Consider the following 25685-nt stretch of genomic DNA (forward strand, 5'->3'; position numbering starts at 1 on the left):
GAAGCAGTTTTATGTCATTATTATACTGCTGGCAAAGTAAAGCTAGTATTTTGCTGATTTCTTTTGTTTCGAGGTTCATAGCCATTTGATTTTATAAATTATTGGTTCAAAACAATTCGACTAAATCTACTAGGTTGGCTTTGTCAGTTTTATTTACCTTCTACCGTGAAATAACATGGCAACCACGAAGAAGCTGCTAGGAAAGTTGCAACCACGAAGTACCTGCAGAGGGTCGGGCAAGTCCTGAGGAATCAGCTGAACGGTAAGAACAGGATCCGGGTTATCAACACCTACCCGTGATCCCTGCCCGTGATCAGGTAAGGTAAAGCAGGGAGATGCCCTGTAACTTACTTTAAAACGAAATATGTTCCCTAAAACGGTGGACAGAGCTACAGACCCATGACACCCTGTGCAGTTAATAAAAGGACAGGTAATGTTCGTCGCTGTTGCACGCACAGCACGCTCATTTGTTTCAGTTCATCAGTTGCCACAAGACACCTTACCAACATGTACACAATAACCCAATACTCCTGTGTCCTATACGTCACAAGAAGGTAACAATACTTTAGTTACTATAGATGAAAAGATATCTTCTTGCTGGATGCAGAAATGTTAAATTATTATTAATTTTATATAGATGCTACTCTGAAAGTGCTGCTGAGCCTGGATTTTCCTGTTTTATTAGACAGATGGTCAGAGCTGGTGTCCCCTCTCCATCATCGTGTCCATCATTGCTAATAAAAGGAGTTATTTACAACCTCTTCACCAAGGTATGAGGAAACTCATCTGTCACAATGATAAATCTCTGAAGCTTGTTTATTTGCTGGATGTCTTTCCGCACAAGTGGAAACTGTAGCTGATCTCAGGGTGGTGAAAGAAGAGGCAGTGGCCTTGCTCTGTTAAATCAGTGCCAATCTGCCACTGATTTAAGGTTAAGGTTACTTTACTTATACCCATAGGTAAATTTACTTTACAGAAGAATGATAGCATTTGACATCCCTTCAGATAAAAACGTAGGACTGCCGGGCGCTGCTTGTGCACACGTCAATTTAACGTATCATCCAAATGGTTAAAAAAAGATTAAGTTGTTATGAAAAGTGTCCATAGAGATTAAAACAGTTATCTGTACTTATTTGTACCAGGTTTTAAATGTTTATTTCTCAGAAAGATTAGTATTTTACTGGTATTGTACTGGTGTATCAAACTGATTTGAAGGAATTACTGCTCTCTGGCACACTGCAAAGCAGTAAGTTAACACTTAATAATTGAGTTTCCTGTATTGGTGCTGCTTATATCCAAGTGTCTCACCAATATAAGATGAGACACTTGGATTGAATATTTTACTAGTATTAGTTGTAGTAGTAACAATCAAACGTAAAACAAAAGCACACAGAAAGCTCCAGATGTGCCTTTATTCATTTACAGCACATTGCTGAGAGTTATAACAAAGGTTCAAAGTACACAGCTTTACCAAAAATTAAAAAAAACACAGTGGTCCTTGGAAAATATTAACATTTAGTTAGTAACACAAAAAAGTGTGGAACCAATTATGACTTGATGACTTTCAGAAGGCTTTTTTTCCTGTCTGTGACATGATGAGCACACTGAATCTCTGAGTCACAGCAAAGCAAATGATTATATAGTAGGTCAGTATAATCACAAACTGCAGATGCATTACAGAGAATTCACAACTTATTAACCACACTGGGTAAATCTGGAACACAAGGCAAATGCTCAGATTTTTTATTCTCAAACATCTGTAATTATTCAGTTATAGAGTCCTTTTCTTAAAAATTTAAATCTTTTTAAAATTACAGAAACACATTCTTACAACAATAATCAAAATAAATACTAAAGATCTTCTAGGCTATTCAGAGGTGCCTGTATCTCTTTGTTCTAAGGATATTTTTAAACCACCTGACATCTTCAGGTCTGATGGACCTGCAGGTCCGTTTACATTTGGCAGAAACTTGAGCTGATTTTGGTCATATTTGCAGTTATGTCTGCGACTTTCATGTACATACTCCCCAGTTATCTAATATTCTAACATTTTTCAGACATATAAGGCATATGAAGGTCGAACAGCCAACTACATCCTCTTCGTAGTGAATGCAGTTCACCCCAGCTCCACAGTAAGTCATAGGTGTAACTCCATGATGTTGAGAATTTTTTTTTTTCAACTAAGCATTCACCATAAATTGGTGTTACAGCAAAAAAAAAAGAGAAAGAAGAAGATAAAGAAAAATCTAGCTGACTTAAAATAACAAAATCCAAAAGGTTTGCTCTAACCAGAAAATTACCCAAGTACAAAAATACAACAATATATTGCTATTGTTAGTGATGTGACTGGTGTGAAATCTCTACAGTAAAAATCTTTATCTGAAGCAACTGTTAGGGCACTTTGGAAGCATACACAATCAACTCAATCAGAATCCATCTAAAAGTGTAAAACCTGAGTCCATCTTGACAGTAGCATTATTGACAAATTTAATGTAAAAACAGACAAAAAATAAGAGCACGCTGTGGAGACTGGCTGATCAGCTGAAATCTCGGTTGGTGAAGACCATGGGGGCCACCAGTGTCCATGTGTACAAAGCCAAACAAACCCAGCTGGAGGTGATTTTCACCCATACTGCTGGCCACTTGCTTGTTATGGTGTAGTCTGTATTAGGGCTGTCAGAACAAAAAAATGCAACAAATATATTTATAAAAAACTGAGAAAGCTACTTTAAGAAGGAAATTCCTTAACTTGTTCAAGCAGAAATCACAAAATCTCTTAGCTGCAAGACTGCACCTCAGAAAAATAAAGTCAGCATATCAATTATACAGTAAGAAATGCCTTTGCTTGGCTTATATGGTGCCATTAAACCCCTAATGAAACATTGTGGGACCATTTACAGTTTTAACAATGAGTTATGAATTTCCTAATATAAATAAAAGCACAATGGACTGACAGCTGCACAGAAAACTAGATCATAATCAAAAAAGAGGTCAAAACAAAAGATGAAACTGATATGCAAATTCAGTAGACCATTATTGTCCTCATTTTCTTGGTACTACTTGACCAAATAATACCAGCCGCAGACACCAATAAAGGGCAATTCTGGATATTTAAACCATTTTCTGGGTTATGTTAGTGCCAGACTGTGACTCTCATGGTCAACCATAACATTTGTGTCATAACACATAAAAATAATTGGATGCAAAAAAAACCCCGTTTTGGTTTATAACCTATTTTGAATGCATTGCTTCATATACATTTATCCCTTCTGTTGTTTAGTTTCTGTCAGTCTGGTTCATGCATCTGAATGGATACAATCGCATGAAACAGTGTTTGCCACACTTAAATGTTTCACATCATCAAACAAATGTAAATATTTGACAATAATATGCAGTTTTTAAATAAAGGTTTTAAAATAAAGATCCAAGGAAATTCAGGAGAACTGAGAATCAAAGTAATTGAGATATTTCAGTGTGGAAAAGGTTATGAAGCCATTTTTAAGGCTGTGGGACTCCAGTGAACCACAATGAGAGCCAAATGGCACAAATGGCAAAAACATGGAAAAGCAGTGAAGCTTCCCAGGAGTCTGTTTAAAATTACCCCAAGGATGCAGCGACGACTCATCCAAGAGCTCACAAAAGACCCCCAGAATGCTTTTGTGAGCTCTTGAAAAAAAAGAAAGAAAAGAAGACGAATGCTTGAACACTGCTAGCACACAAACGCAATGCAGAGGAAGAAGCATCACCAAATATGTTTCCAAACCAGCTTCCTTCCAAAACCCTCCAATGTGGCTGAATTACAACAGTTCTGCAAAGATGTGCAGGCCAAAATTCTTCCCCAGCGCTGTAAAAGACTCGTTGCCAGTTATTGCAAACACTTGATTGCAGTTGTTGCTGCTAATGGTCCCAACCAGTTATCAGGTTTAGGGGGCAATTACTTTTTCACACAGGGCCATCATTTTAATTTGTCTGATGCTCTGAAACATTTAAGTCTGACAAACATACAAAAAAAATAGCAAATCAGGAAGGGGGCAAACACTTTTTCACACACTGTATAAAAAGGAAATGAAATAAACTACCATTCACATATATATACTGTAGGATTATTGACCACCCAAACACTTCAAACTACACTTTAGATGTTGTGCTAAAAGAGAAGGGAGCCACTGACCTGTACCAGTTAGTGAGGGTCATCATGATGTAAAGTGAGGCCAAGAAAAGCATGAAATGAAAAAAGGAGTAGCTGTACTGGACCATGTCCCGCTCATTGTCCTCCACCCGTCTGGGCCCTGTCGACTCCTCTGACAGTTCTGCTGTGCTGCCCCCCTCAGCGAGGATGACTGAATCTTTGGATGCCATAGTTAGCTTGTTGACCTGGCTGTTGCTAGATGAACGAATGCTGGAATCAAAACAGAGATGAAGAAGAAAGAAAAGCAAGTATTAGGATCACAGTATGAAAAAATAACGGACACAAACACAGTTCACATTAACAAGGAAGGCTTAGAAATGGTTAACCCTTCATCAGGTGAGGAACCATAACTAGTAATTACAACAGTACTCTACACCAATAACAGCACAGTGTTGAAATTTTTAAATTCCAGGAATTTTAGTAACTAGGGATCAGAGGTTCCCAAAGTGGGGGCGCAGAGCCATTGCTGGAGGGGGAGGGGCACCAATTTTTCGCACCAATTTTGCACAGACGTGAAAAAGGCACACACCTTTCACGTTGCGTGACGAACTCCGTATTCTAGTCGTCCACACGTAAACGCAAAAACTGAGTTTGCAAAAATCTCCAACCTGGCAGAAGTTTTTAAAAAAAATCTCTTTTCTTGTAAAACAAAGGGGGGCCAAGCAAAAAAAGTTTGGGAGCCACTGGTCCAGATCATGATTTTAATTTTCTTTTTAATTCAATTTTCTTTACTCTTAAGTTACTGAAGAAATGGTAAATGGAAAAGCACTTTGTATTTCCTATTATCTCCTTTTACACCTATGCTGGTGATATTCAACTATATCTGCCTCTCAGGTCTGACAGCTCCAGGCTGGATAGCATCATCATAGGCTTTCAGGACATTAAGAACGGGATGGCACAAAACCTCCTTTAGCTGTATGATAAATAGTGGATAAAACAGAAATTGTCCTTTTTGGTAGTTCCATCAGAGGGTTCACTGATCAGCCTGGGAATCTGTCCATCTATGTTAAGCCCTATGAAAAAAACTTTAGGATTTTAGGTTTGAAAAGCAAATAACATTAGTGGTGAAAAACTGTTTTTCCCTTCTCTGCTTTTTATTGAAAAATAAGCTTTTTTTTCTTTTTGTGAGAGATTGTACGATTGTCATTCATTTCCTCCTGCTTGAACTGGTCTCTTTCAGTCCTCTCTGTCTGCTTGCCCAGTGCTGCTGCTCGGTTGCTCATAAGAAAAAATAGATCATATTTGACCAGTTTTAGCTTATCTCCCCTGGTTTCCAGAACTATGTCCTCACAGACAGCCCCTACTAACTTTAACTTTTTAATTTAATTGAGATCATATTTTTAAATCAAGTTTATCCAGATATTGCTTGCCTTTTTTAACTAGTCTCACTGACTGAACAATAGCCAGTTCATAGTTCAGCTCCATTACAAAACAGCAGCTTAACCAGTTTTAACAGCCCATGTTGTTATTTTCAAGTGAACAACCTAATCCACATTCTCCAATGAGCACATTTTAATCCCACAAATTCAATGCGCTAAACACAGCTTAGATGGGCCTTTGGTAATGTACCCCCTCCCTTCTTCCTCCATTCCCCACTTGGAATGGAGGCTCCAGTGGTCTGCCCCCCCCCCTCCCCCCACAGATTCATTTGTTAGTTTAGTTTCATTTGTGCTTTTAATTTGGGAAAGGAAATTCTGTGTCCCACTGTATGGCTAACCTGGTCTCTGTTACTTTCTGCCAGGCCTACGAAATGCAGAGTTTCTTTGTTTTTCTGTTAAACAGTACGTTTGCACAATGACTGAAACCAACCCACTGAAGGAACAATGGGCTGGGAGGTCAGTTCCTTCATCATAATTATGCACATTCTTATGACCATTGATCAAAGACCACTGATCAATGGCCATGAGTACCATTCACAGAGAGTTGGGGAATGGCTGCAATCACAGCATTGTCAGATGGTGACAGATGTACCCTTAGGCCCCCTCCTTGATTCAGAGATGGTCTTTCCCTTTTCACGTAAATGACCTCCTTGACTCCGCGCTCAAACCAGCGTTCCTCTCTGTCCAGGATGTGAACATCCTCATCATTGAAAGAGTGTCCACTGGCTTGTAGGACACAGCCTGTAATAGACTGCAATAGAGGTAGCTCTTCTGTGTTGTGCCATCCGCTTCGCCAGAGGTTGTTTGGTTTCTCCGATGTATAGATCCTGGCAATCCTCCTGCACTTAACAGCGTACACTTTGTTACTCTGTTTGTGTCGGGGGATCCAATCCTTGGGTGCAGTGTGTTTTGGGGTGTAAAAGCCACAGAGACGCGGTGTTTAGAAAAAAAAACTGTTCCGATACTCCTGACACATACGGGATCACTACAGGTTTTCGCTTAGGCAGCAGTTGTCCTTCTCTCCTGACTGAAGAAGTCACTTGGATAAGTGACAAAACGTTTCTCCCACTGAAAACGCTACGTCCAGATGAACAGAATCCAATGTAAGTATTTTGGTATGGTAACAATTTGGTAACTACATTTGAATGAGAAAATGCTAATTTGTTAGCTAGCATTAGGAAGTGAGGTGACCATTAACTGAAAAGGGTATGCTGCAAAAGTTGTTATGATGGAGGAAACTGGCTACAGAGATCAAAATCATTTTTTTGCACCAGTCTGTAAGCATGTTTTTTAATGCTCATTAACACTGCAGTCTACAGTAAAAAGAGGTAAAACAGACGGGTTCTTATATAGAGCTTTTCTACTATTTCTACTACTTCTACTACTCTAACAAAGCACTCAAAGCGCTTTACACAATGTTACCTGGAATACAGGATGCACAAGATAAATATAATGAGGCCCACAACGCTCTGAGCATCCCACCACTGCAGGTATGGAGATGTAAAGGCAGGTTTTTCTGTCCCAGTGATTGTGGTAATCATTGCCATGGTGGCTGTCTGGTTCTCGGTCTCTGTAGGGCCCAGGGTCGGGGCTGCGATCTGCTGGAAGATACTCAACAGGCTGGGGTTGCATTCCTGGTCTGAGATCAGCAAAACAAACAATAACAATAATAATTAAAAAATACTTTCAAAAACAAACACAATATTTGAATCTACACAAACTGACACAGACATATTTGGAGACATACTCTATATCATTACACGTGGTGCACAACTGATATGTTTTTAAGAGCTCTGTGAAATTAACTTGAAAATAGTACCTAAAATTGCAGTACTTCATGTATAAATACCTTATGGAATAATAATTAACTACATCATGCTGTGTTAGCTTAGGTGCAATTTGAACAAAATAACCCAAAGCTTTTCTAAAAAGCAATAAATCTTAAGGTTATGAGACAAAAAGATCTTTTATTTGAAATGAATGGAGAAGTACATAAATATATACAGATAAAGGATTGTTTGCGTCTATTGAAATTCCCAGACAATATAAACAGTCTCACCAGGCTCATTGGTCATGGCAGACCAGGTTAGAAACACAGTGTACAAGGTGATGAAAGAAGACTGTAGTAGACCTGAATGAGGTTGAGACTCCTGCAAATACACAGATACGATTTATCAGTGCCAAGTATTTACTTCCCACAGGTTTGAACTGAAACTGTACATATGTATTATATAAAAAGAAGTCATAATCCTGTGTTTACTGTTTAAGCACTTCAAACACAAAAATTAACCTTTGTTTATTATTTAGAAATATCTAGATGGTTAAAAAAGGCCAGCAACAGTGGGAATGTTTGTGGGTAGCTTGGGAAAACCTGTTCTGCTAAACTCTAACATGAATGTTTTTTTCCTGATAACTTTTTACTATCTGTACTTTCTACTACTTACATTTTCAAAACAGGCTTGTTACTTTTGGTTTAACGCATTTGAAGGAAGCTATCATTTCACATCACTGGCCTTCACACATCAATTTTAAGCCTAAACAGTAAAAAATGAAAGGTAATCATGTTCGTGCATTAATCACCAGGGGATATCGCATAAAAGAGAACAAAGAGGTGCAGTCGTGTGCCATAGTGGGCAGTTTAAGTGGGTTGTGTTTTCTTTTTTTTTTTAGCAGGTCAACTGATCACAGTACATTGAGTGAATTGTGCTTTTTGTCACCATCTGTAAAACTGATTTTAGGGTTCCCTGCCCGCTGAATCTCACCTTAACCCCTGACTGTACTCATGTTTCTGTTTTGAGGCAAAGAAAATACAGCTATTTTTTAAATTTTCCTTCTTTTTCTATTTTTTCTTGTTCTAATTGATTAATTCAACCTGAGTAAATTTATTAGAATTAAAATTTAGACTTAAATAATGTTTTTATTCCCATCTGATATTATTTTATTATTGCATTAACACGGTTCAGTTAGTTTTGCACAAAAATAGCTGGTAGAAATGTTATCATGAGCTGTGTTTACTTTTCAATATTATCTCCCGTAGCAAAACTAAACCAAGCTGCTACAAAACACAGTCATAATGTTTTGAAATAACAGAATTAAGAGAGAGATATCCAACCATTTTCAGGTTTATTCTGTCTTTCCGTTTTACACTGTCAAACTCAGCAAAGGGGCCTTAGCATCAATTCCATGTAGATGCTACTACAGATGCTCATCATGACATGATGCTAGTAGCACAAACATTTGCAAACACAAAGCAGAATCTTCAGTGCTTAGAATAGTGTGTCTTGTTTTTGTTTTATGTTTATCTGTGCATCGCAGACATGCCGTGTATTCACACCTGGACTTTTGGCAGGACTGAGACAACAGAGGCAACGATGCAGAGCAACATGTTGAAGCTGATGAAGAATTTGTTGATGAAGCATTCATTGGGTTTCGTGTAGAAGACAAAGAACAGCACAACAGCTGTTAATGACAGGATGTAGTTCAGGATCGTGACAGCCAGTAGAGCTAAAAATATAAGGTAAAAACAGTTCAAAGCTGAAACCAAAAAACTGATTTGAAAGTAGATTTGTGAAATCTGTGTGTGCTACATGCACGCTTTTTTAAAAAACATTTCAGAGTAAGTGCTCGCTTATGTAACAGTATTTAGAAGATGAATACAGCATGTAACTGGGCCAGAGTCACTGACCTGCATACCAGCCTCTGGAGTTGCCATTCTCCATCTTGTCAACCCAGGACTCATTCCAGGAGTGGACAAAGTCCACCAGCAGCACCAGTTGAATCAGAATGAAAAAGAAGGCTCCACCAGAGCCTATGACAAACCATACTGCGACAACACAAATACACAAGTAATTGAACTACTCGTCTTTCATACAAACTAACAAATCTGTGTGTAAAAGAGATCTGAGTTATCAAGGATTTTAAATACAAATTCTTACTGTAGGTGAAAGGCCGTTCAGGGATGTAAAAGGCACCAACTGTAATTGCCACCAAGGCAGCAAACTTAAAGAACCAAAATCTGAAACAGATTGTTACTGTCATAAGTCTCAGGAAAACTGTCTCAATCAAATATCTCATCTGCTTTCACAGTTATACAGTGGCTTGCAAAAGTATTCGGCCCCCTTGAACTTTCCCACATTTTGTCACATTACAGCCACAAACATGAATCAATTTTATTGGAATTCCACGTGAAAGACCAACACAAAGTGGTGTACACGTGAGAAGTGGAACGAAAATCATACATGATTCCAAACATTTTTTACAAATAAATGACTGCAAAGTGGGGTGTGCGTAATTATTCAGCCCCCTTTGGTCTGAGTGCAGTCAGTTGCCCATAGACGTTGCCTGATGAGTGCTAATGACTAAATAGAGTGCACCTGTGTGTAATCTAATGTCAGTACAAATACAGCTGCTCTGTGACGGCCTCAGAGGTTGTCTAAGAGAATATTGGGAGCAACAACACCATGAAGTCCAAAGAACACACCAGACAGGTCAGGGATAAAGTTACTGAGAAATTTAAAGCAGGCTTAGGCTACAAAAAGATTTCCCAAGCCTTGAACATCCCACGGAGCACTGTTCAAGCCATCATTCAGAAATGGAAGGAGTATGGCACAACTGTAAACCTACCAAGGCAAGGCCGTCCACTAAACTCACAGGCCGAACATGGAGAGCGCTGATCAGAAATGCAGCCAAGAGGCCCATGGTGACTCTGGACGAGCTGCAGAGATCTACAGCTCAGGTGGGGGAATCTGTCCATAGGACAACTATTAGTTGTGCACTGCACAAAGTTGGCCTTTATGGAGAGTGGCAAGAAGAAAGCCATTGTTAACAGAAAACCATAAGAAGTCCCGTTTGCAGTTTGCCACAAGCCATGTGGGGGACACAGCAAACATGTGGAAGAAGGTGCTCTGGTCAGATGAGACCAAAATGGAACTTTTTAGCTAAAATGCAAAACGCTGTGTGTGGCGGAAAACTAACACTGCACATCACTCTGAACACACCATCCCCACTGTCAAACATGGTGGTGGCAGCATCATGCTCTGGGGGTGCTTCTCTTCAGCAGGGACAGGGAAGCTGGTCAGAGTTGATGGGAAGATGGATGGAGCCAAATACAGGGCAATCTTGGAAGAAAACCTCTTGGAGTCTGCGAAAGACTTGAGACTGGGGCGGAGCTTCACCTTCCAGCAGGACAACGACCCTAAACATAAAGCCAGGGCAACAATGGTTTAAAACAAAACATATGTGTGGACACGGTCGCCCCTGCTAAGACGGTACGGTGTTACCCTAATAACAAACCGTGGGTAACACAGGAAGTCAAAGCTGTCCTCAACATGAAGAAGAAGCCTTTCAGGAGCAAAGTGAAGGAGGAGATTAAAGCAGCACAGTGGGAGGTGAAACGCTGCCTGAGGAAAGCAAAGGACACTTACAGGAGGAAGGTGGAGCAGAAGTTGGAGAGGAACAATATGAGGGAGGTCTGGAATGGCGTGAAAACCATCACAGGCCACAACACCAAGAAAAGCACAGTGGGGGGGGGGGACTGTGGAGAAGGCAAACGAACTCAACAACTTCCTCAACAGGTTTGACCAGCATACATCCCCCCCACCCTCACCCTCACCTTTACTACAGAGCCCTCTAACCACTCCCCTACCTCCCTCGCTTCCCCCCCTTCCTGACACTATGATGACACCCTCCTCCTCCAATCCCTCTCTCAACAGCAAGACATCTTCCCCCCCCCTCCTCCCAATCATCTCCCAGCATCACAGTGGATCAGGTCAGGAGACAACTGAGGAAGCTTCACCCCAGAAAGGCAGCAGGTCCAGACAAGGTGCGTCCGAGGATGCTAAAGGCGTGTGCTGCTGAACTTGGGGAGCCGCTACAACGAGTCTTCAATCTCAGTCTGCGACTGGGGAGAGTGCCCGCCCTATGGAAGACATCCTGCATCGTCCGGTCCCCAAAAGGAACCGGCCCAATGAGCTGAATGACTTCCGACCGGTGGCACTGACGTCACATCTTATGAAGACTCTAGAGCGGCTCTTCCTCAACCTCCTCCAACCACAGGTACAACATGCCCAGGACCCACTACAGTTCGCCTACAAGGCGGGTGTCGGAGTGGAGGATGCCATCCTGTACCTCCTACACAGAGCCCACTCACACCTGGATGGGGGAAAAGGCACGGTCAGGATCCTGTTTCTTGACTTTTCCAGTGCCTTTAATACCATCCGGCCCTGTCTGCTCCAGGAGAAACTGAACAGGATGGAGGTGGACCCCTGCCTGGTCGCTTGGATCTCCGACTACCTCACCGACAGGCCACAGTACGTCAGGCTGAAGGACATCACGTCTGACACTGTGGTCAGCAGCACAGGAGCACCACAGGGAACTGTGCTGTCCCCTCTTCTCTTCACCCTGTACACCTCTGACTTCTGCTACAACTCTGAATTATGCCACATTCAGAAGTTTGCAGACGACACAGCCATCATGGGGTGTATCTGGGATAATCAGGAAGAGGAATACAGAAGTCTGGTGAGGAACTTTGTCGCATGGAGTCACACAAACCACCTGCAACTCAACACCTCAAAGACCACTGCCGGTTCAGATAGAGGGGGAGGAGGTGGAGGTGGTCAACAAGAGAGGTGAAAACGTCTTCAAGTAACTTAAAGAAGTCCAGACGCTTTTCTTTGCAAGCTCCTTTGACTACGATGACCTGGATGACTGAGAACCTTCACAGACCTATCAACAAGTACAAGTACCTCGGGCTGTGGGTGGACAACAAACTGGACTGGTCATGCAACACAGAGCACCTGTATAATAAAGCCCAAAGCCGACTGTACTTCCTCAGGAGGCTGAGGTCTTTTAACATCTGCAGGAAGCTCCTGAGGATGTTTTACCAGTCAGTGTTTGCTGGAGTACTTTTCTATGCTGTGGTGTGCTGGGGGAGCAGCACAGCAAAGAAGGACTCATCCAGGCTGGAGAAACTGATCAGGAAGGCTGGCTCTGTGGTCGGCATGAAGCTGGACACTCTGGTGACAGTGGCAGAGAAAAGGACACTAAAGAAACTGCTGGACATTATGGACAATGCTGGGCATCCTCTGCACACGGCCATAAACAACCAGAAGAGTCTGTTCAGTGACAGGTTGCTTCTCCCAAAGACAAGAACCAACAGACTTAAAAACTTTGTCCCACACGCCATCAGACTGTTTAACTCCTCTCTGGAGGGGAGAGGGAGGGGAGACAGGGGGACAACTAAGCTGTAGTGCCTCTTCACGTCACTGTGCAATACCTTTTGTGCAATACTTTTGTTAATAGTCAACGGTGAAATAGACCTCAATACTTTAAATGTGCAATTCACTTGCATTTTTATTTTTATTCCTATTTATTCTATTTATCCCCTTCGTATATTTTATTTATATATGTCTCTGTATTTATATGTGTGTGTGTGTGTGTGTGTGTGTGTATATATATATATATATATATATATATATATATATATTTAATATTCTGCTCACGCTCTGTAACTTCTGTCGGTGCAGTGCTTTTGGAAACCGAATTTCCCAGAGGAACCCACCCGAGGGATTAATAAAGTTTTATCTTATCTTATCTTATCTTATATCCATGTGTTAGAACGGCCCAGTCAAAGTCCAGATCTAAATCCAATCGAGAATCTGTGGCAAGATCTGAGAACTGCTGTTCACAAACGCTGTCCATCTAATCTGACTGAGCTGGAGCTGTTTTGCAAAGAAGAATGGGCAAAGATTTCAGTCTGTAGATGTGCAAAGCTGGTAGAGACAGACCCTAAAAGACTGGCAGCTGGAATTGCAGCAAAAGGTGGTTCTACAAAGTATTGACTCAGGGGGCTGAATAATTACGCACACCCCACTTTGCAGTTATTTGTTTGTAAAAAATGTTTGGAATGATGTATGATTTTCGTTCCACTTCTCACGTGTGCACCACTTTGTGTTGGTCTTTCACCTGGAATTCCAATAAAATTGATTCATGGTTGTGGCTGTAATGTGACAAAATGTGGAAAAGTTTAAGGGGGCCAAATACTTTTGCAAGCCACTGTATATCCAGAGTCCAATCAGTTACCCTGAAAGGTCCAAACACACTTTGATTTTGATATGAATGTGCAACACACGTGTATTTATTTAATACTTATTTAGTGAATTTATTAGAATTTATCACTATTACTTTTTTTATGTTATGCTGACCTTACACTTAAACTTGAAAGACACACTACTGGTGAGACCAAAATAAAACCAAATAAGACCTTTACAGCCAAATATGATAATGGACATTATATATGTGCTAGAATGACATCGGACAGCTATGATAAATATTTATTGTTGCATTTTTAAAACTTTGTAAACTAAAAAACAAAGGTCTTCTGCTAAAACACATCTTGTGTAATTTACATTTTACAACCTCACAGTGTTAAAGAGCCAAGGTGGACTAGAGTGCAAACACAGTGAAGGCCTGAAAATGCGATATTTAAATGCAAATGATCTATGGCTGCTTTGTGTTTATGTACCTGCTATGGTTTAAAAAAGTCTAAAACTGAACCTTAGGATTGGTAGGACTGTGCTGGTAAAAATATTTACATGTTGCTAGATTTACTGCAGTACTTACCCATTGTGGATAGCAGCACGTGGATCTCTGCTGTTCTTTATGTTTATCATGAGAACGGAGAACCCCAAGAACCACATACTCATTCCAAAGCATATACGGTAAACTGCTTGGTACCCCACAAACATCTCACACTTGACATCCGCCTGTAGACCATGGACAGACGAACCTGCCCCATCCTCACAAAAGCCTGGGATCTACAGAAATCAGAGAAAGACCCTTGTTTTCTGTACATCCAGACGAGATTTTTATATGCACATGAGGCTTTTAAGAGAGTGTAAAGAAGAGCCACCTTTGAAATACGTGTCTGATTAGACACAATGTTTTCTAAGATGTTTAATACTAAATACGATAACCTGAATTTTATCAGAATTTAGTAGAAGAAAATTACAGGTCAAATGTATGTCATGTTTTCTAATAACACTGCCTCAAGCACGTATAAAAAAAGTATTGGTCCTAGCACAGAACCCTGTGGAACTCCATTACTAACTTTGTTATGTGAAGAAGGCACCCTGTTTACCTGAACAAACTGTAATCTATTAGATATACATGGTTCAAAGCAGTTCAGTGTATTTCCTTTAAATCCAACAGTGTGGTCCATGCTGTCTCGTATAATCTTATAGTCAACAGTACTGAATCCTGCACTGATTTAGCAGGACAGGTACAAAGAGTCCACTGTCTGAGGCCATAAGAAGTACGGATGCACCACCTGAACTTTTCTTAGCTGATTATGATTTCAAAATTTCTAAAGTGCGACCTTCTAAGTACGTTTTGCAGATTCTGATTTGTTAAGAAGTATAACTAATGAAAACATAACTAATGAAAACAACAAAAACCTTTTTCTAATCTAAGCTTTACATCATTTCCACTTTCCTTCTAACGATCTCTCCTCACTGAAATGACATGCTGACGGCATGGTGAAATTATTAAAGTTCAAAGAGATCAATTAGAGAGAAGCCATCTAAATAAATATCACCAGTTGCTGTACTTAGCTTCTGTAGGAAGGATGTTACTGTTTTTTTTCACCAATAATTCAAATTTGATTTGTTCTCGCAACCAGAGCTAAACTCAACATGAAGCTTTATTGCCGTAATTCAGGGAACAAAGTTCAAAAATTGAGACTAGGTAGAAACTAGGAACAAACTAAGCACCAGGAAAGAAACATAGCTCGAAGGGAACAAATGACAACAAGACAAACAACGAACAGTGACAAAGAACAGAGAGACTCAGACAATATATACACAGCAGGGAAGTTTGTGTTTGTCTTTTATGGTATATTTGATATATCCTCATGATATTGTTGTTACTGGTTCAGCATAATAGTCTTTGTCCAGGATCAAGATTGCATGTGAGCAATCAGATTGTTATGATGTCAAAGCTTTGTGACCTGCTGATGTCTACTCCGAGAAGGGGCCGGTTAGGGCTATGATGTTAGGGTTAGGGTTGTGATGATCGAGCTTCTTTTACAGTCAGATAAAGCAAAGTCTCTATTCCAGTCTCAGGTCTTTAGCAGCAATGATGTAATAGATTTTCTACAAGATTTTATCTGTCTCTGACATTGATAAGGAGAAAATTTGGCTCTTTCATCTTTATAAAAGTGCTTTAGTACACTGAGGTTTGTAGACATATGTTCACGCACAGCACTCTTGATGGAGATGGTTTGAGGCCTGGACTTGTGCTGACATGCGGTTTGGCTTTCATCAAAATTATCATCATCTCCACTTTAATCCTAACTTTTTACTAACAGTAAATAAGGTGTAAAGTACTATTATTATTATAGTTATTATTATTATTGACTATTTATTTTCCAAAACACCATAAGCTTAAAAAAAATGCTCAGAATTAAATAGAAAAAAAATGCAATTAAAGAAAGAAAATACTGTGTGGAGCCTGCGGCTTAATTTGACCCAACACGGGAAACCTCACCCGGCCCGGACACGGAAAGGATTGACAGATTGATGTTTAATTTAATTGCTTCGGTTTATACATATTCAAGTTTTCCTTATCTTAAATGATTTTACCTTTCATTAAAATAGCTTCTGTTATTGCTGGATGTCATCGCTTATCACATATTCTAATTTCTTGGTACTATTTCTTGGGAGCTATGAGTCTGGATTGGACTGTGTTATCTGGGGCTGACATGTCATCTGCTCCTTGACTTCCACTTGTTTCCTTCTTTTTCTTTTTTCATATGAACTTTGATTACAAACTTTACTTGAATCACAGTTAATGTCTCAGAGGAAACAACATTGTTATGTCAGCATCACTTTTTATTTATCCATTTTTAAACAATTGTCAACGATTGTTTTAAACGAGAAACAAATTGTGCTGGTGCACGTGTTATAAATCTCATGGTGGCTTTGCATGAATGCTCATTTTTTGCATCAGTTATGCACCAGTTTCAACCATTATAACTTTATTTTAACTTTAAATAATGCAAACTTTATTGTGAATGTAAATGTCTATCTTAGGGTATTTTTATGGTCAACTCCTACCCTTTTGAGCTGCCGATCCACACCCGGTGACAGCATGATGCAGGCAACGATGGTGCCTATCAGCATTATAAAGGCATAGATGATCCTGGTCACCGTGGAGTTTCTGATGCTCGGACAGCAGCTACACATCAGGCATGTAGCACTGCTGCACAGGCACGGCACCTGGAGGATCAATAAAAAAATCACACTTGAAGCAAAAGTGGAACATCCAGGGATATGTGTAAGGAAAGATGTAAGCGATCAATGTGAGAACACAACATATACATGTTCTTAATCAAACATTTACCGCATAATACAATGATGCACTTTACTAAACCTTTGGATTTTTGTTTTTGAAATTCCAGTACTGACAACAAGCACACACAACACATTTTAGTAACTTAGAAAAATATTTTATATATATATATATATATATATATATATATATATATATATATATATATATATGTATGTATAAGACAACAACTTATACAACAACAACAACAAAATATTTCAATCATTTATTTTAGATTTTCAACTATTCAACTGCCAGTACAGACTGATCTTGATGTTTGCACTGTTATGCTGTACACAGTCTACTGTTTTGTTTTTTTTTTGTTTTTTTTCTTTTTTTTTCTTTTTTGCCTGTCCCGTTTGGCTCTTTTGCCATCAGAATTATTGTCTAAAGGCGAAGAAAGATGCCCAACGGATTTTCTTTACCAAATTGACCATCCCAGCTTTGCCGTAATGGTCCATTTGATTCACCTTTTATTATTTATTTTATTTTCACTTGCTGAATACGGGACAGACTTGACTGGGGGAAAGAAAAGGGAGAAAGAAAGAGGGGGAAAAAAACAGTTGAGAAGAGGGACGGGGGAGAAGGGCAAAAAACAAAAACCAACAGAATAAGCAGAAAAAAAAAATACATATATCGATCACCTGGATCACCTGTTGAGAAAGAAAAAAGAAAACAAGCAGAAGAAAACGAGAGTAATACAATAAACAACATCACAATGATATATGGGAATATGACAGTAAATACTAAATATTAAACATTATTGTGCAGCACGTAAGATCGACAGCACAGTGTGCATTGAGGTAGGAGCCAAAAAGGGTGTAGTTTGTGTGTGTGATCACCCGTGTGTACACCTGTGAGCATGGACGCGCTTGTTTTCTTAAAAGGTTCCCTCATGTAATGATCTGCTAGAGGGTGTGGGGGGCCACTGCCCCGTCGTCCAGGGCATGAAGCAGGTATGGAGGAGATCAAAACTCCAGACATCCAGAGGCCCTCAGAACACAAGAGACCAAGGAAGACCAACAGAGGGGCAGCCGTGCCACTGTCCCAGAAAGAGCTGAGGAGAGTCCCAGATGAGGGGTCACCCAGCAGCCACGGAGCAGAAGCCAGGGGGGGTTGCAGTGACGTGCCCGTGAGCTCCGCCGGCAGCCAGCTGTGCCTGAGTGACCGAGCCCCAGGCCGAGAGGCCGGGGGCACCCCACCTCCGAAGTGGCCCAAGCGAGCCCCAGGCTCCAGGCCCCGATAAGCAGCCGCCAAGGAGTGAGCCGGTGTGCACCCGGACGCCCACCCCCGGACACAAAGAACCACCAACGCACCGATGTCTCCTATCTCCCCCCTCGGCCTAGGGGGGAGATAGGCCGAGGGGGGAGATAGGAGGCCTATCTCCCCCCTCCTCATGGTGGGGGGAGATAGGCCTCCAAACCTTGGAGGGCCTGAGCTGTCCTCAGAGAGGTGGCGTCTGATACCCAACCTGACATATGGACACAGACATACAGGCACACACAGATACAAACATCTATTCCCACCCTCATGCTCTCATATGCACTTACTCCACACTCAACCAACGTGGAGACAGACATAAAGAGACGCTGTACACACAATCACACTCCCCAAGCGTACTCTACGAACCGGGTCTAGGTACCCTTGCCCCTGGAGGGGGGAACCGCACCCAGACCCAGGTTGTGTTACCCTTTTCCCTGTGGTGGGGAGAAGCAGACCGCCCCGACTCCGCAGCAGCAGGGAGGCCCCACATTCCGGACCCCAGTCGGACGGCCAACTCCTCCTCCTAGCCCCCCTGCTCCAGCAGACCGCAGAGAACGAGGGTGAGAGAAGACTCCTAACCTCCCTCCACCCGCTCATTGTAGTGTTGATGTATGTGTGTTCTAAGGTGCATTTAAAACCCAGGAGGGCATGGAGCTACCTGCCAGAGAGCAGCAGGTAAGCGCATAGTCCCTCCTGCTAGCCCTCAATGTCTACGTGTATTTAAAATTGAGAGGTGGGCAACGTCGCCAGGGGTGAGGTGTACACCCTGATGGTAATTGGGATTCCGTGTAGCGTGCCCACCCCCAAGATCCTATATGTATGTGTAATGAGAGTGTGAGTAATGTGAATGTCTAAGTTACGGGATAAAATTGAGGCAGAGGCAGCCAGAAGGGGACAGAGGGGGGGGTTACCTCCTCTGCACCCTGGTGACACACCCCTACTCCAAGGCCCTGCATGTGTGGGTGGTTGTGGTGGAGCGGGAAGAGGGAGGCAGCTGGAGATGGGGAGGGAAGGAAGGGAGGGGCAAGTGACCCCTCCCTGGGACCAGCTCCCCCGCTGACCCCAGTAGGCACCCCCATACTCCGCGACCCGCCAGGGAAGGGGGGCCCAGGCCCATCCGAACCGGGGCCCAGTGCAGCGGCGCCGCCCGGCCCCACAGAGCCCGGGGCAGTCCACCCAACCCCACCACAGAGAAAACTGCACCCACCCCATCATCCACTCATCTTCCAGACTACATAAGACAATAGACGCCCAGGCTGAGATCTTCCTCCACCTCTCCTGTATCTCCCCCTCTTGCAGAGAGAGTTCCTGAGAGAGGAAAGCTCCTGCAAGATGTGACAACCCCCCCCCCACCAGTTGAAGAGCCCCCCAGGTGGCTCGGCGCACCGGCAGCACCCTGCGCCAGTGGTGGGCCCCCATACACCCACCGGCCCACAACCCCGGCAACACACCAACCAGGACCCAGGCCCCCGAGGCCCGGCCAGGGCCCCAGGCCAGAGCCGGAGCGCCCCCAGAACCTCACGCCCGTCCCGGACCCACCCAGGGGCAGCCAGGCTACCAGGTCAGTAACCCCCGTCCGTCAGCACAGACCCTCCCCTAGCCCCGCTGCACGTAGCCACGAGGAAACCGCCACCTAAGAGCCAACAGAGCCCCTAATTGGCCATGACCGCTACCCCGGGTTGAGCCCCCCAAGGAAGATGCTCCCGGGGAACCCCCCGACGCCCTAAGCCTGACCCTACCCCCACACCAATCACAACAGTGAAGGCGAGACCAAAATATGACCCCCCACCCCCACTAGGTGATGGAGCTGATCAGAGGAGCCCAGAGCGATTGATCTGATGTGGTGGCAGAAGCTGTATCAAGACTAATGTAATCTAATAGATAATTTCTATATTGGTTAGAATTAAGATTGTTTTTATTTTTCCAGTTCATGAGGACTGTTTTCTTGGCTATGCATAGGGCAGTGAAAACCATATGGGCTATATTCTTTTCTGTAGTGACATTATCTAAGCTGCCCAACAAACACACTAAGGGGGAAGTTGGAATGTTACATTTCAGACACTTTGATAAGTCTTCACATATCTCGCGCCAAAACTTCTGAACTGGTGGACAGAACCAAAGAGCATGGATATAATTGTCCGGTGAATTGGTTTGGCAGTGTGAGCAGTTGTTGGTAGATGCAAAGCCCATCTTGAACATCCGATGACCTGTATAGTGCACTCTATGTAGTATTTTGTATTGAATTAATTGAAGACTGGGATTTCTGATTAGATGAAAGGTTTTTAAGCAAATCTGAGACCAGAAGTTTTGGTCTAAGTTAACTGATAAATCCGCTTCCCATTTTGCAATAGGAAGTGATATTGATTCATCTGTTTTAGAAAGCATTCTGTATATTTTGGATAGTAATTTGGGGGTTTTAAGAGTAAAAAATTGAACCACACTTGGTGGTGTTTGTAGTTCAACTTGACCCGGTTTAAATTTCTTTTTTATTATGGATTTAATTTGTTGATATTCTAAAAATCTTTTCTTGTTGATCCCATATTGTGTAACTAGTCTGTCAAATGAAATAAATTCTGTTCCTTCTAGTATATGTTCTACATATTTGATTCCTTTACCATTCCAATCTGAAAAGTTTATCATATTATTGTTTTGTAATATGTCAGGGTTGTTCCAGATAGGTGTACGTTTGCATGGGATTAATGAAGACTCTGTCAACTTCAGAAACTCCCACCATGCTGTCAGAGAAGAGCTGATGTTGATGCTTTTGAAGCATTCATGTCGTTGGATGTTTGAGCTGATAAATGGTAGATCTGAAATCTCTAGATTATTGCAAAGTGCTTGTTCTACATCTAGCCAAGGTTCATCTAAAAGCGTATGTTTTAGCCATCCTGAGATAAACTGAAGCCTGTTGGCTAAGAAGTAGTGCTGAAAGTTAGGTAGTTCTAATCCTCCTTTATCCTTGGTCTTTTGTAGTGTTTTTAAGCTTATACGTGGGGGCTTATTTTTCCAAAGGAATTTGGACATATATGAATCTAGAGATCTGAACCAATCTTGCGGCGGTTTAGTTGGGATCATTGAGAATAAATAATTTATTTTTGGTAATACCATCATTTTTATAGCAGCAACCCTTCCCATGAGTGATATGGGTAGACATTTTCATCTAGCCAGATCACCTTCTACTTTCTTTAAAAGTGGGGTATGGTTTAATTTAGTTAGATCTGCAAGCTTGGGAGAAATATTAATACCTAAATATTTTATATTTCCCGATTGCAGTGGAGTAGAAGAGGAATTATGGAAGCAGCAATTAATAGGAAGGACTGTAGATTTTGACCAGTTAATTGAGTAATCTGATATTCTTGCAAAAGAGTTTATCAATTCAATCACCCCAGAGATATTGGTTTGTGAATTTTGGAGAAAGAGTAACACATCATCAGCATAAAGGCTGATTTTATGTTCCACGTTCTTGCATTTTATGCCCTTAATTGCTGAATTCTGTCTAATTGCTGCTGCTAGTGGTTCGATAAAAAAACACAGTCTACTGTAACGTCTCATTGAGTAACACTCAATGACTCAGCACAGCACTGGCAATTAGAGACAATGACATTCAGAGAAAAACTACTTTGCACTGAGAGCACTCTGTATTTTGACCACTGTGCCATCTGATATGTTGTGTCATAAAGTGACTACTTTATTGCCATCAGGCTTGAGGACATATGAAGCAGATTGGCTTGTGTGATTCTGAGACTTTAAACAAATTATCCCTCGTTAAGTTTTTTTTCTGCAGGTTAAAAAGTTGTCACAAGTTTGCTGTGTTTTCTTGTACTGACTTACTGACTTATTATTAGACATTTCCTTCACTCTTATTGTGAAAATTACTTATTTAATCCTAATGAGTTTGCAGCAGTCCTTCCCATGTCCTGTTTTCCCCTGCCTGAATATAATTAATGATGAAAGCTTTTATTGGCAGCTGCTGTCATGGAGAAACTTGTATGTATCTCTTTTCTGGAACTGCAAATAAAGCAGAAGCACTGAGTGTTTCCAACTGCTGCAAACTGACAGAGTAAAGTATTCTGCAGTAAACTGGACTAACTGACACGTGGAACCTGAGGCCTCATTGTCTCACTTTTTCTGTAAGTTAAATGTGTGATTTCTAAGATAATGAGTAAATTAATATTCTTAGTTTGCTAGGCAAGACGAGGAGTGAGCTGTCGGGGCAAAGCTGGTGTTGCTTGAATGTTAATTAAAAGTACTATAGTTCAAACACTACCTTGGCTTCTCTGACTGTACTGAACAGAAGGATATTAAGACTTCTAGCTGGTACTTAAAGATGAGCCACTTAAACCTGTTTATATGAGAAACAGATAAAAGTCATTGGGCCTGCCTGGTCACTAACTAATGTTACAGTTACTGTTCATTTAATATGAACATAATATTATAAGAACAACAGGCTGGGCTCTTCTTCTTATGATTATCAAATATTTGCAAACAGTAACATGTTTCTGTCTCTCTCCACACATGTATGGATAGTAACACAAATTTTAAAAATATTGGCAAGCACCAGTGGTACCCCGCAGCCTCCTAGTAGATGCACCTATAGTATTGATTTGAAAGTCCTCGGTGACTTCCTTCTTAAGTTATCGCATTCACAAACTTGAGTGTCTATGCTGCCCGCCTGCCTGGCAATATCTGAAGCTGTTAGGTTGCAAAGGTTGGGCCGACATCTTCATATATCAAATCTATTTTAAGATATAAATTTATTGAAAAATGTCTATTGACCCACTTTCAGCATGTTTTCCCACACTTTGAAATCTGAAGTTAGGTCTCAAAAAATATTAAAGACAAAAGCCTGAAGTTTTAAATACCCCTTCCTACCATGACATTGAATCAGAACCTGCAATTTTGAACAGACACATGAAAAATGAGTACTGGCTAGTTAAAATATGACAAAAAGAAATTCAAGCAGTCCTGTAAAGCCCCTTATTTAAGCACAGGCTAATAAAAAAACATTTCTGAATGGTATATTGTTGTATGTTGTATTTATTGTGGTCAAAGTTAAAGTAAACTTTATTGTCATCTGTGCTATATACAGTAAAGTATATAGAGAGACGAGACAACGAGGCTCCAGTTCCATTCAGTGCAAAAGACAAACAATAAATATAAGAAGAGTAAGAAACAAATATACACTTTAAGATTAAGGTAAAAGGTAAAAGGTATACACAAATAGAATACTTGTTAGCATAAAATTCTTAATCGCAAATGAAATGAAAGAAAATGCTACTTCAATCAACTTTCATGCTGGATGGAACAAATATGACAAGTTGTACCACAATAGCATATCAGTAGGGATCAGGCAACCAGCATGCTGACTGCCAGAATAGATGCTACAAATATATATTATATTATATGTATATATGCATTTATTTAATTTCTTTTTTGATGCACAATTAACGCACATAGGAATTCACGCACAGTATGTGACTTTGGCCACTTTCGTAGTTCAGGATGTCTGGTAGTGACGCAGCAGTAACAATATGTATGGTGAGCAGAAAGTGATAAAGAAAAGAGACTTTTGAATGGCAAGTTCAAAAAGCTTTGTCAAATGGTCCCCTTGACAAGACCAGTTTTTTTTATTTGTATTAAGATACATAATTTGTATGAGAAAGATAAAGTGGAGGAAGCAAATGTGGTTTACTCACTGGAAACTACTGGACCACAGTTACCTTGTGGTAAAGGCACATTAATTTGGACCACAGTGGGAACATGCTTTAAATGTTATGAGGACAGAGGAGACGCACTTTGCCAACATGTGCGCCAATAACTTTATGCAAGTGGTCTATTCTACCTCTTGAATTAAAGACACTGTATGCCCTCTATGGGCATGCAGGCTTTCTGGAGAATATTCATTATACATTCAATATACATTAACAGTTAAAGCTACAGAATCATGTGTGATGTTGTATCAAACTATAGTATGGTAATATGTGTACTTAAATGTATCAAAATTTCAGTATTCACTTTCATTTAATGAGCTATCAGTTGCAGTAAAACACCCAGGAAAGACTGTTAAAACTGGGGCAGCTATTTAAGAAAGGCAGCATGTGGTGTTTGTGGTCAGACCCAGCAGGCCTGTGGGCAGGAATTTGTCACAGCGACTCCTCCTCAAATATATACTTTAGCTACATTGATTCTAAAGCTTTGAAAATATGCCACGAGAATATTTGTTTAGCGTTATGTAAAATGTATATTGCTACTCCAAAGTTTCTAAGTCTAGTTTGGATACAGACCTGCCTACATGACACATGATTGTGGGAAGCAGTAATATAATGCAAGTACTACATGCTAACCTTTATATGTATATGTATGTTAGTGTCTTTACTTAGAAATATAACTGGACTAAACTGATAAAGTTTGTTGTCTGGTGTAGTAAAAACAAAACAAACAATCACAAACTGACATTGTCAGCATGTGTATTAATTTACAGTAAACCACTGCATGGACTCTCATATACACTAATACCAGACGTGGAGTCAAGTGATAACGATACTTGGAAGATTGTCAACAAGTATGCCAGCCAGACAAGGTCAGCTTAGTTCTTCTGCAGACTGGCCTTGACAATGTCTGCCAGAAAACATACAGCCTGAAAATGGTTGGCCATGCCTCATCATGACCTCAACCATAAATAAACCCAGACAGAAAATATACTGTTAATACCGTTTTTATAGTTTTACTTGTGTCTGTCTTTTTGTATAAATGAAGTTGTTAAATTGACAGATAATACAGCTCTGTGAAAAACTGAATGCTTTATTACAAGATATATTTGTGGTATTTGCTCTACTCCTAATTGCGTATCCATGTAGTGCTATTCCTCTCTTGCCTTATATAAAAAGACACTGTTTTCATTCTCTACGTTTCATCTACTGACATTACTAAATACGACGCTTGTTGTGTTCTTATTATAATGTAACAAAGCGCAACTAATCCAGTTAATCACATGCCAGCAGATGACCAAGTGCGTTGGGATTAACTATCTGTTGTGCCGTATATTTGAACTGCTCCTCACGCGGCAGCTACTTCAGGGGAATACTCAGATTTCTGCAGATAAAATCAAAATACAGCGTAGCTGAAACGTCACCGAAACCATAACTGTTTTAACAAACCTGAGCTAGATCACAGAACACAACGGGAATTAATATAGCAGCTAACTGAGTGTGTCCATGTTCTTTAGCACTAGCCTACTACCTGTTGCTGTCTAAGCTTCAGGTTGTTACGACACCTTACATTTCTCATCACTTTAAATCAAGGCGCTTGTAAAAACCTCACTTCTGAGTCGCAGCATTAGACCTTACCCAGCTTGCGAAAGAAAATGCCCCCAGAACAGCTCCCATGGTTGCCGGGTTTCTGAACAGAAGCGCACAGTCTGAGTTCTTCTTCCCGTTATTTCGCTTCCGTTCTTCGCTGGTGTTTTCACT

General features: G+C 41.0%; 1 protein-coding gene across 2 annotated transcripts; it reads right to left on the bottom strand.

The window, feature by feature from the left end:
* Positions 1–24: 24 nt before the first annotated feature.
* serinc3 (serine incorporator 3) lies at positions 25–25685 on the bottom strand. Of its 2 annotated transcripts, XM_085159436.1 has the most exons (10): positions 25563–25685; positions 16680–16841; positions 14188–14381; positions 9504–9583; positions 9254–9391; positions 8903–9072; positions 7628–7718; positions 6991–7207; positions 4172–4399; positions 25–2673 (listed from the first exon to the last, which is right to left on the bottom strand). In XM_085159436.1, the coding sequence occupies exons 1-10, from the start codon at positions 25599–25601 to the stop codon at positions 2538–2540; spliced, it is 1455 nt and encodes a 484-aa protein (XP_085015562.1). In that variant the 5' UTR covers positions 25602–25685; the 3' UTR covers positions 25–2537. The 2 variants fall into 2 exon arrangements, with proteins under 2 accessions (XP_085015562.1, XP_085015563.1); XM_085159437.1 differs by lacking the exons at positions 16680–16841; positions 25563–25685 and adding an exon at positions 16382–16673 and having other exon boundaries at positions 14188–16337.

Source organism: Neolamprologus multifasciatus, chromosome 5 (assembly GCF_963576455.1).
Source record: "Neolamprologus multifasciatus chromosome 5, fNeoMul1.2, whole genome shotgun sequence".
Classification (NCBI taxonomy): domain Eukaryota; kingdom Metazoa; phylum Chordata; class Actinopteri; order Cichliformes; family Cichlidae; genus Neolamprologus; species Neolamprologus multifasciatus.

Excerpts from the sequence above, each read along its gene's own strand:
- serinc3 (XM_085159436.1), bottom strand. The coding sequence starts at position 25,601 with ATGGGAGCTGTTCTGGGGGCATTTTCTTTCGCAAGCTGG. Across the intron at positions 7,719-8,902 it reads CAGTCCTGCCAAAAGTCCAG|GAGTCTCAACCTCATTCAGG; the intron begins GTGTGAATACAC and ends GTGTATTTGCAG. Across the intron at positions 2,674-4,171 it reads ACCCTCACTAACTGGTACAG|CCCTAATACAGACTACACCA; the intron begins GTCAGTGGCTCC and ends TTGTTCTGACAG.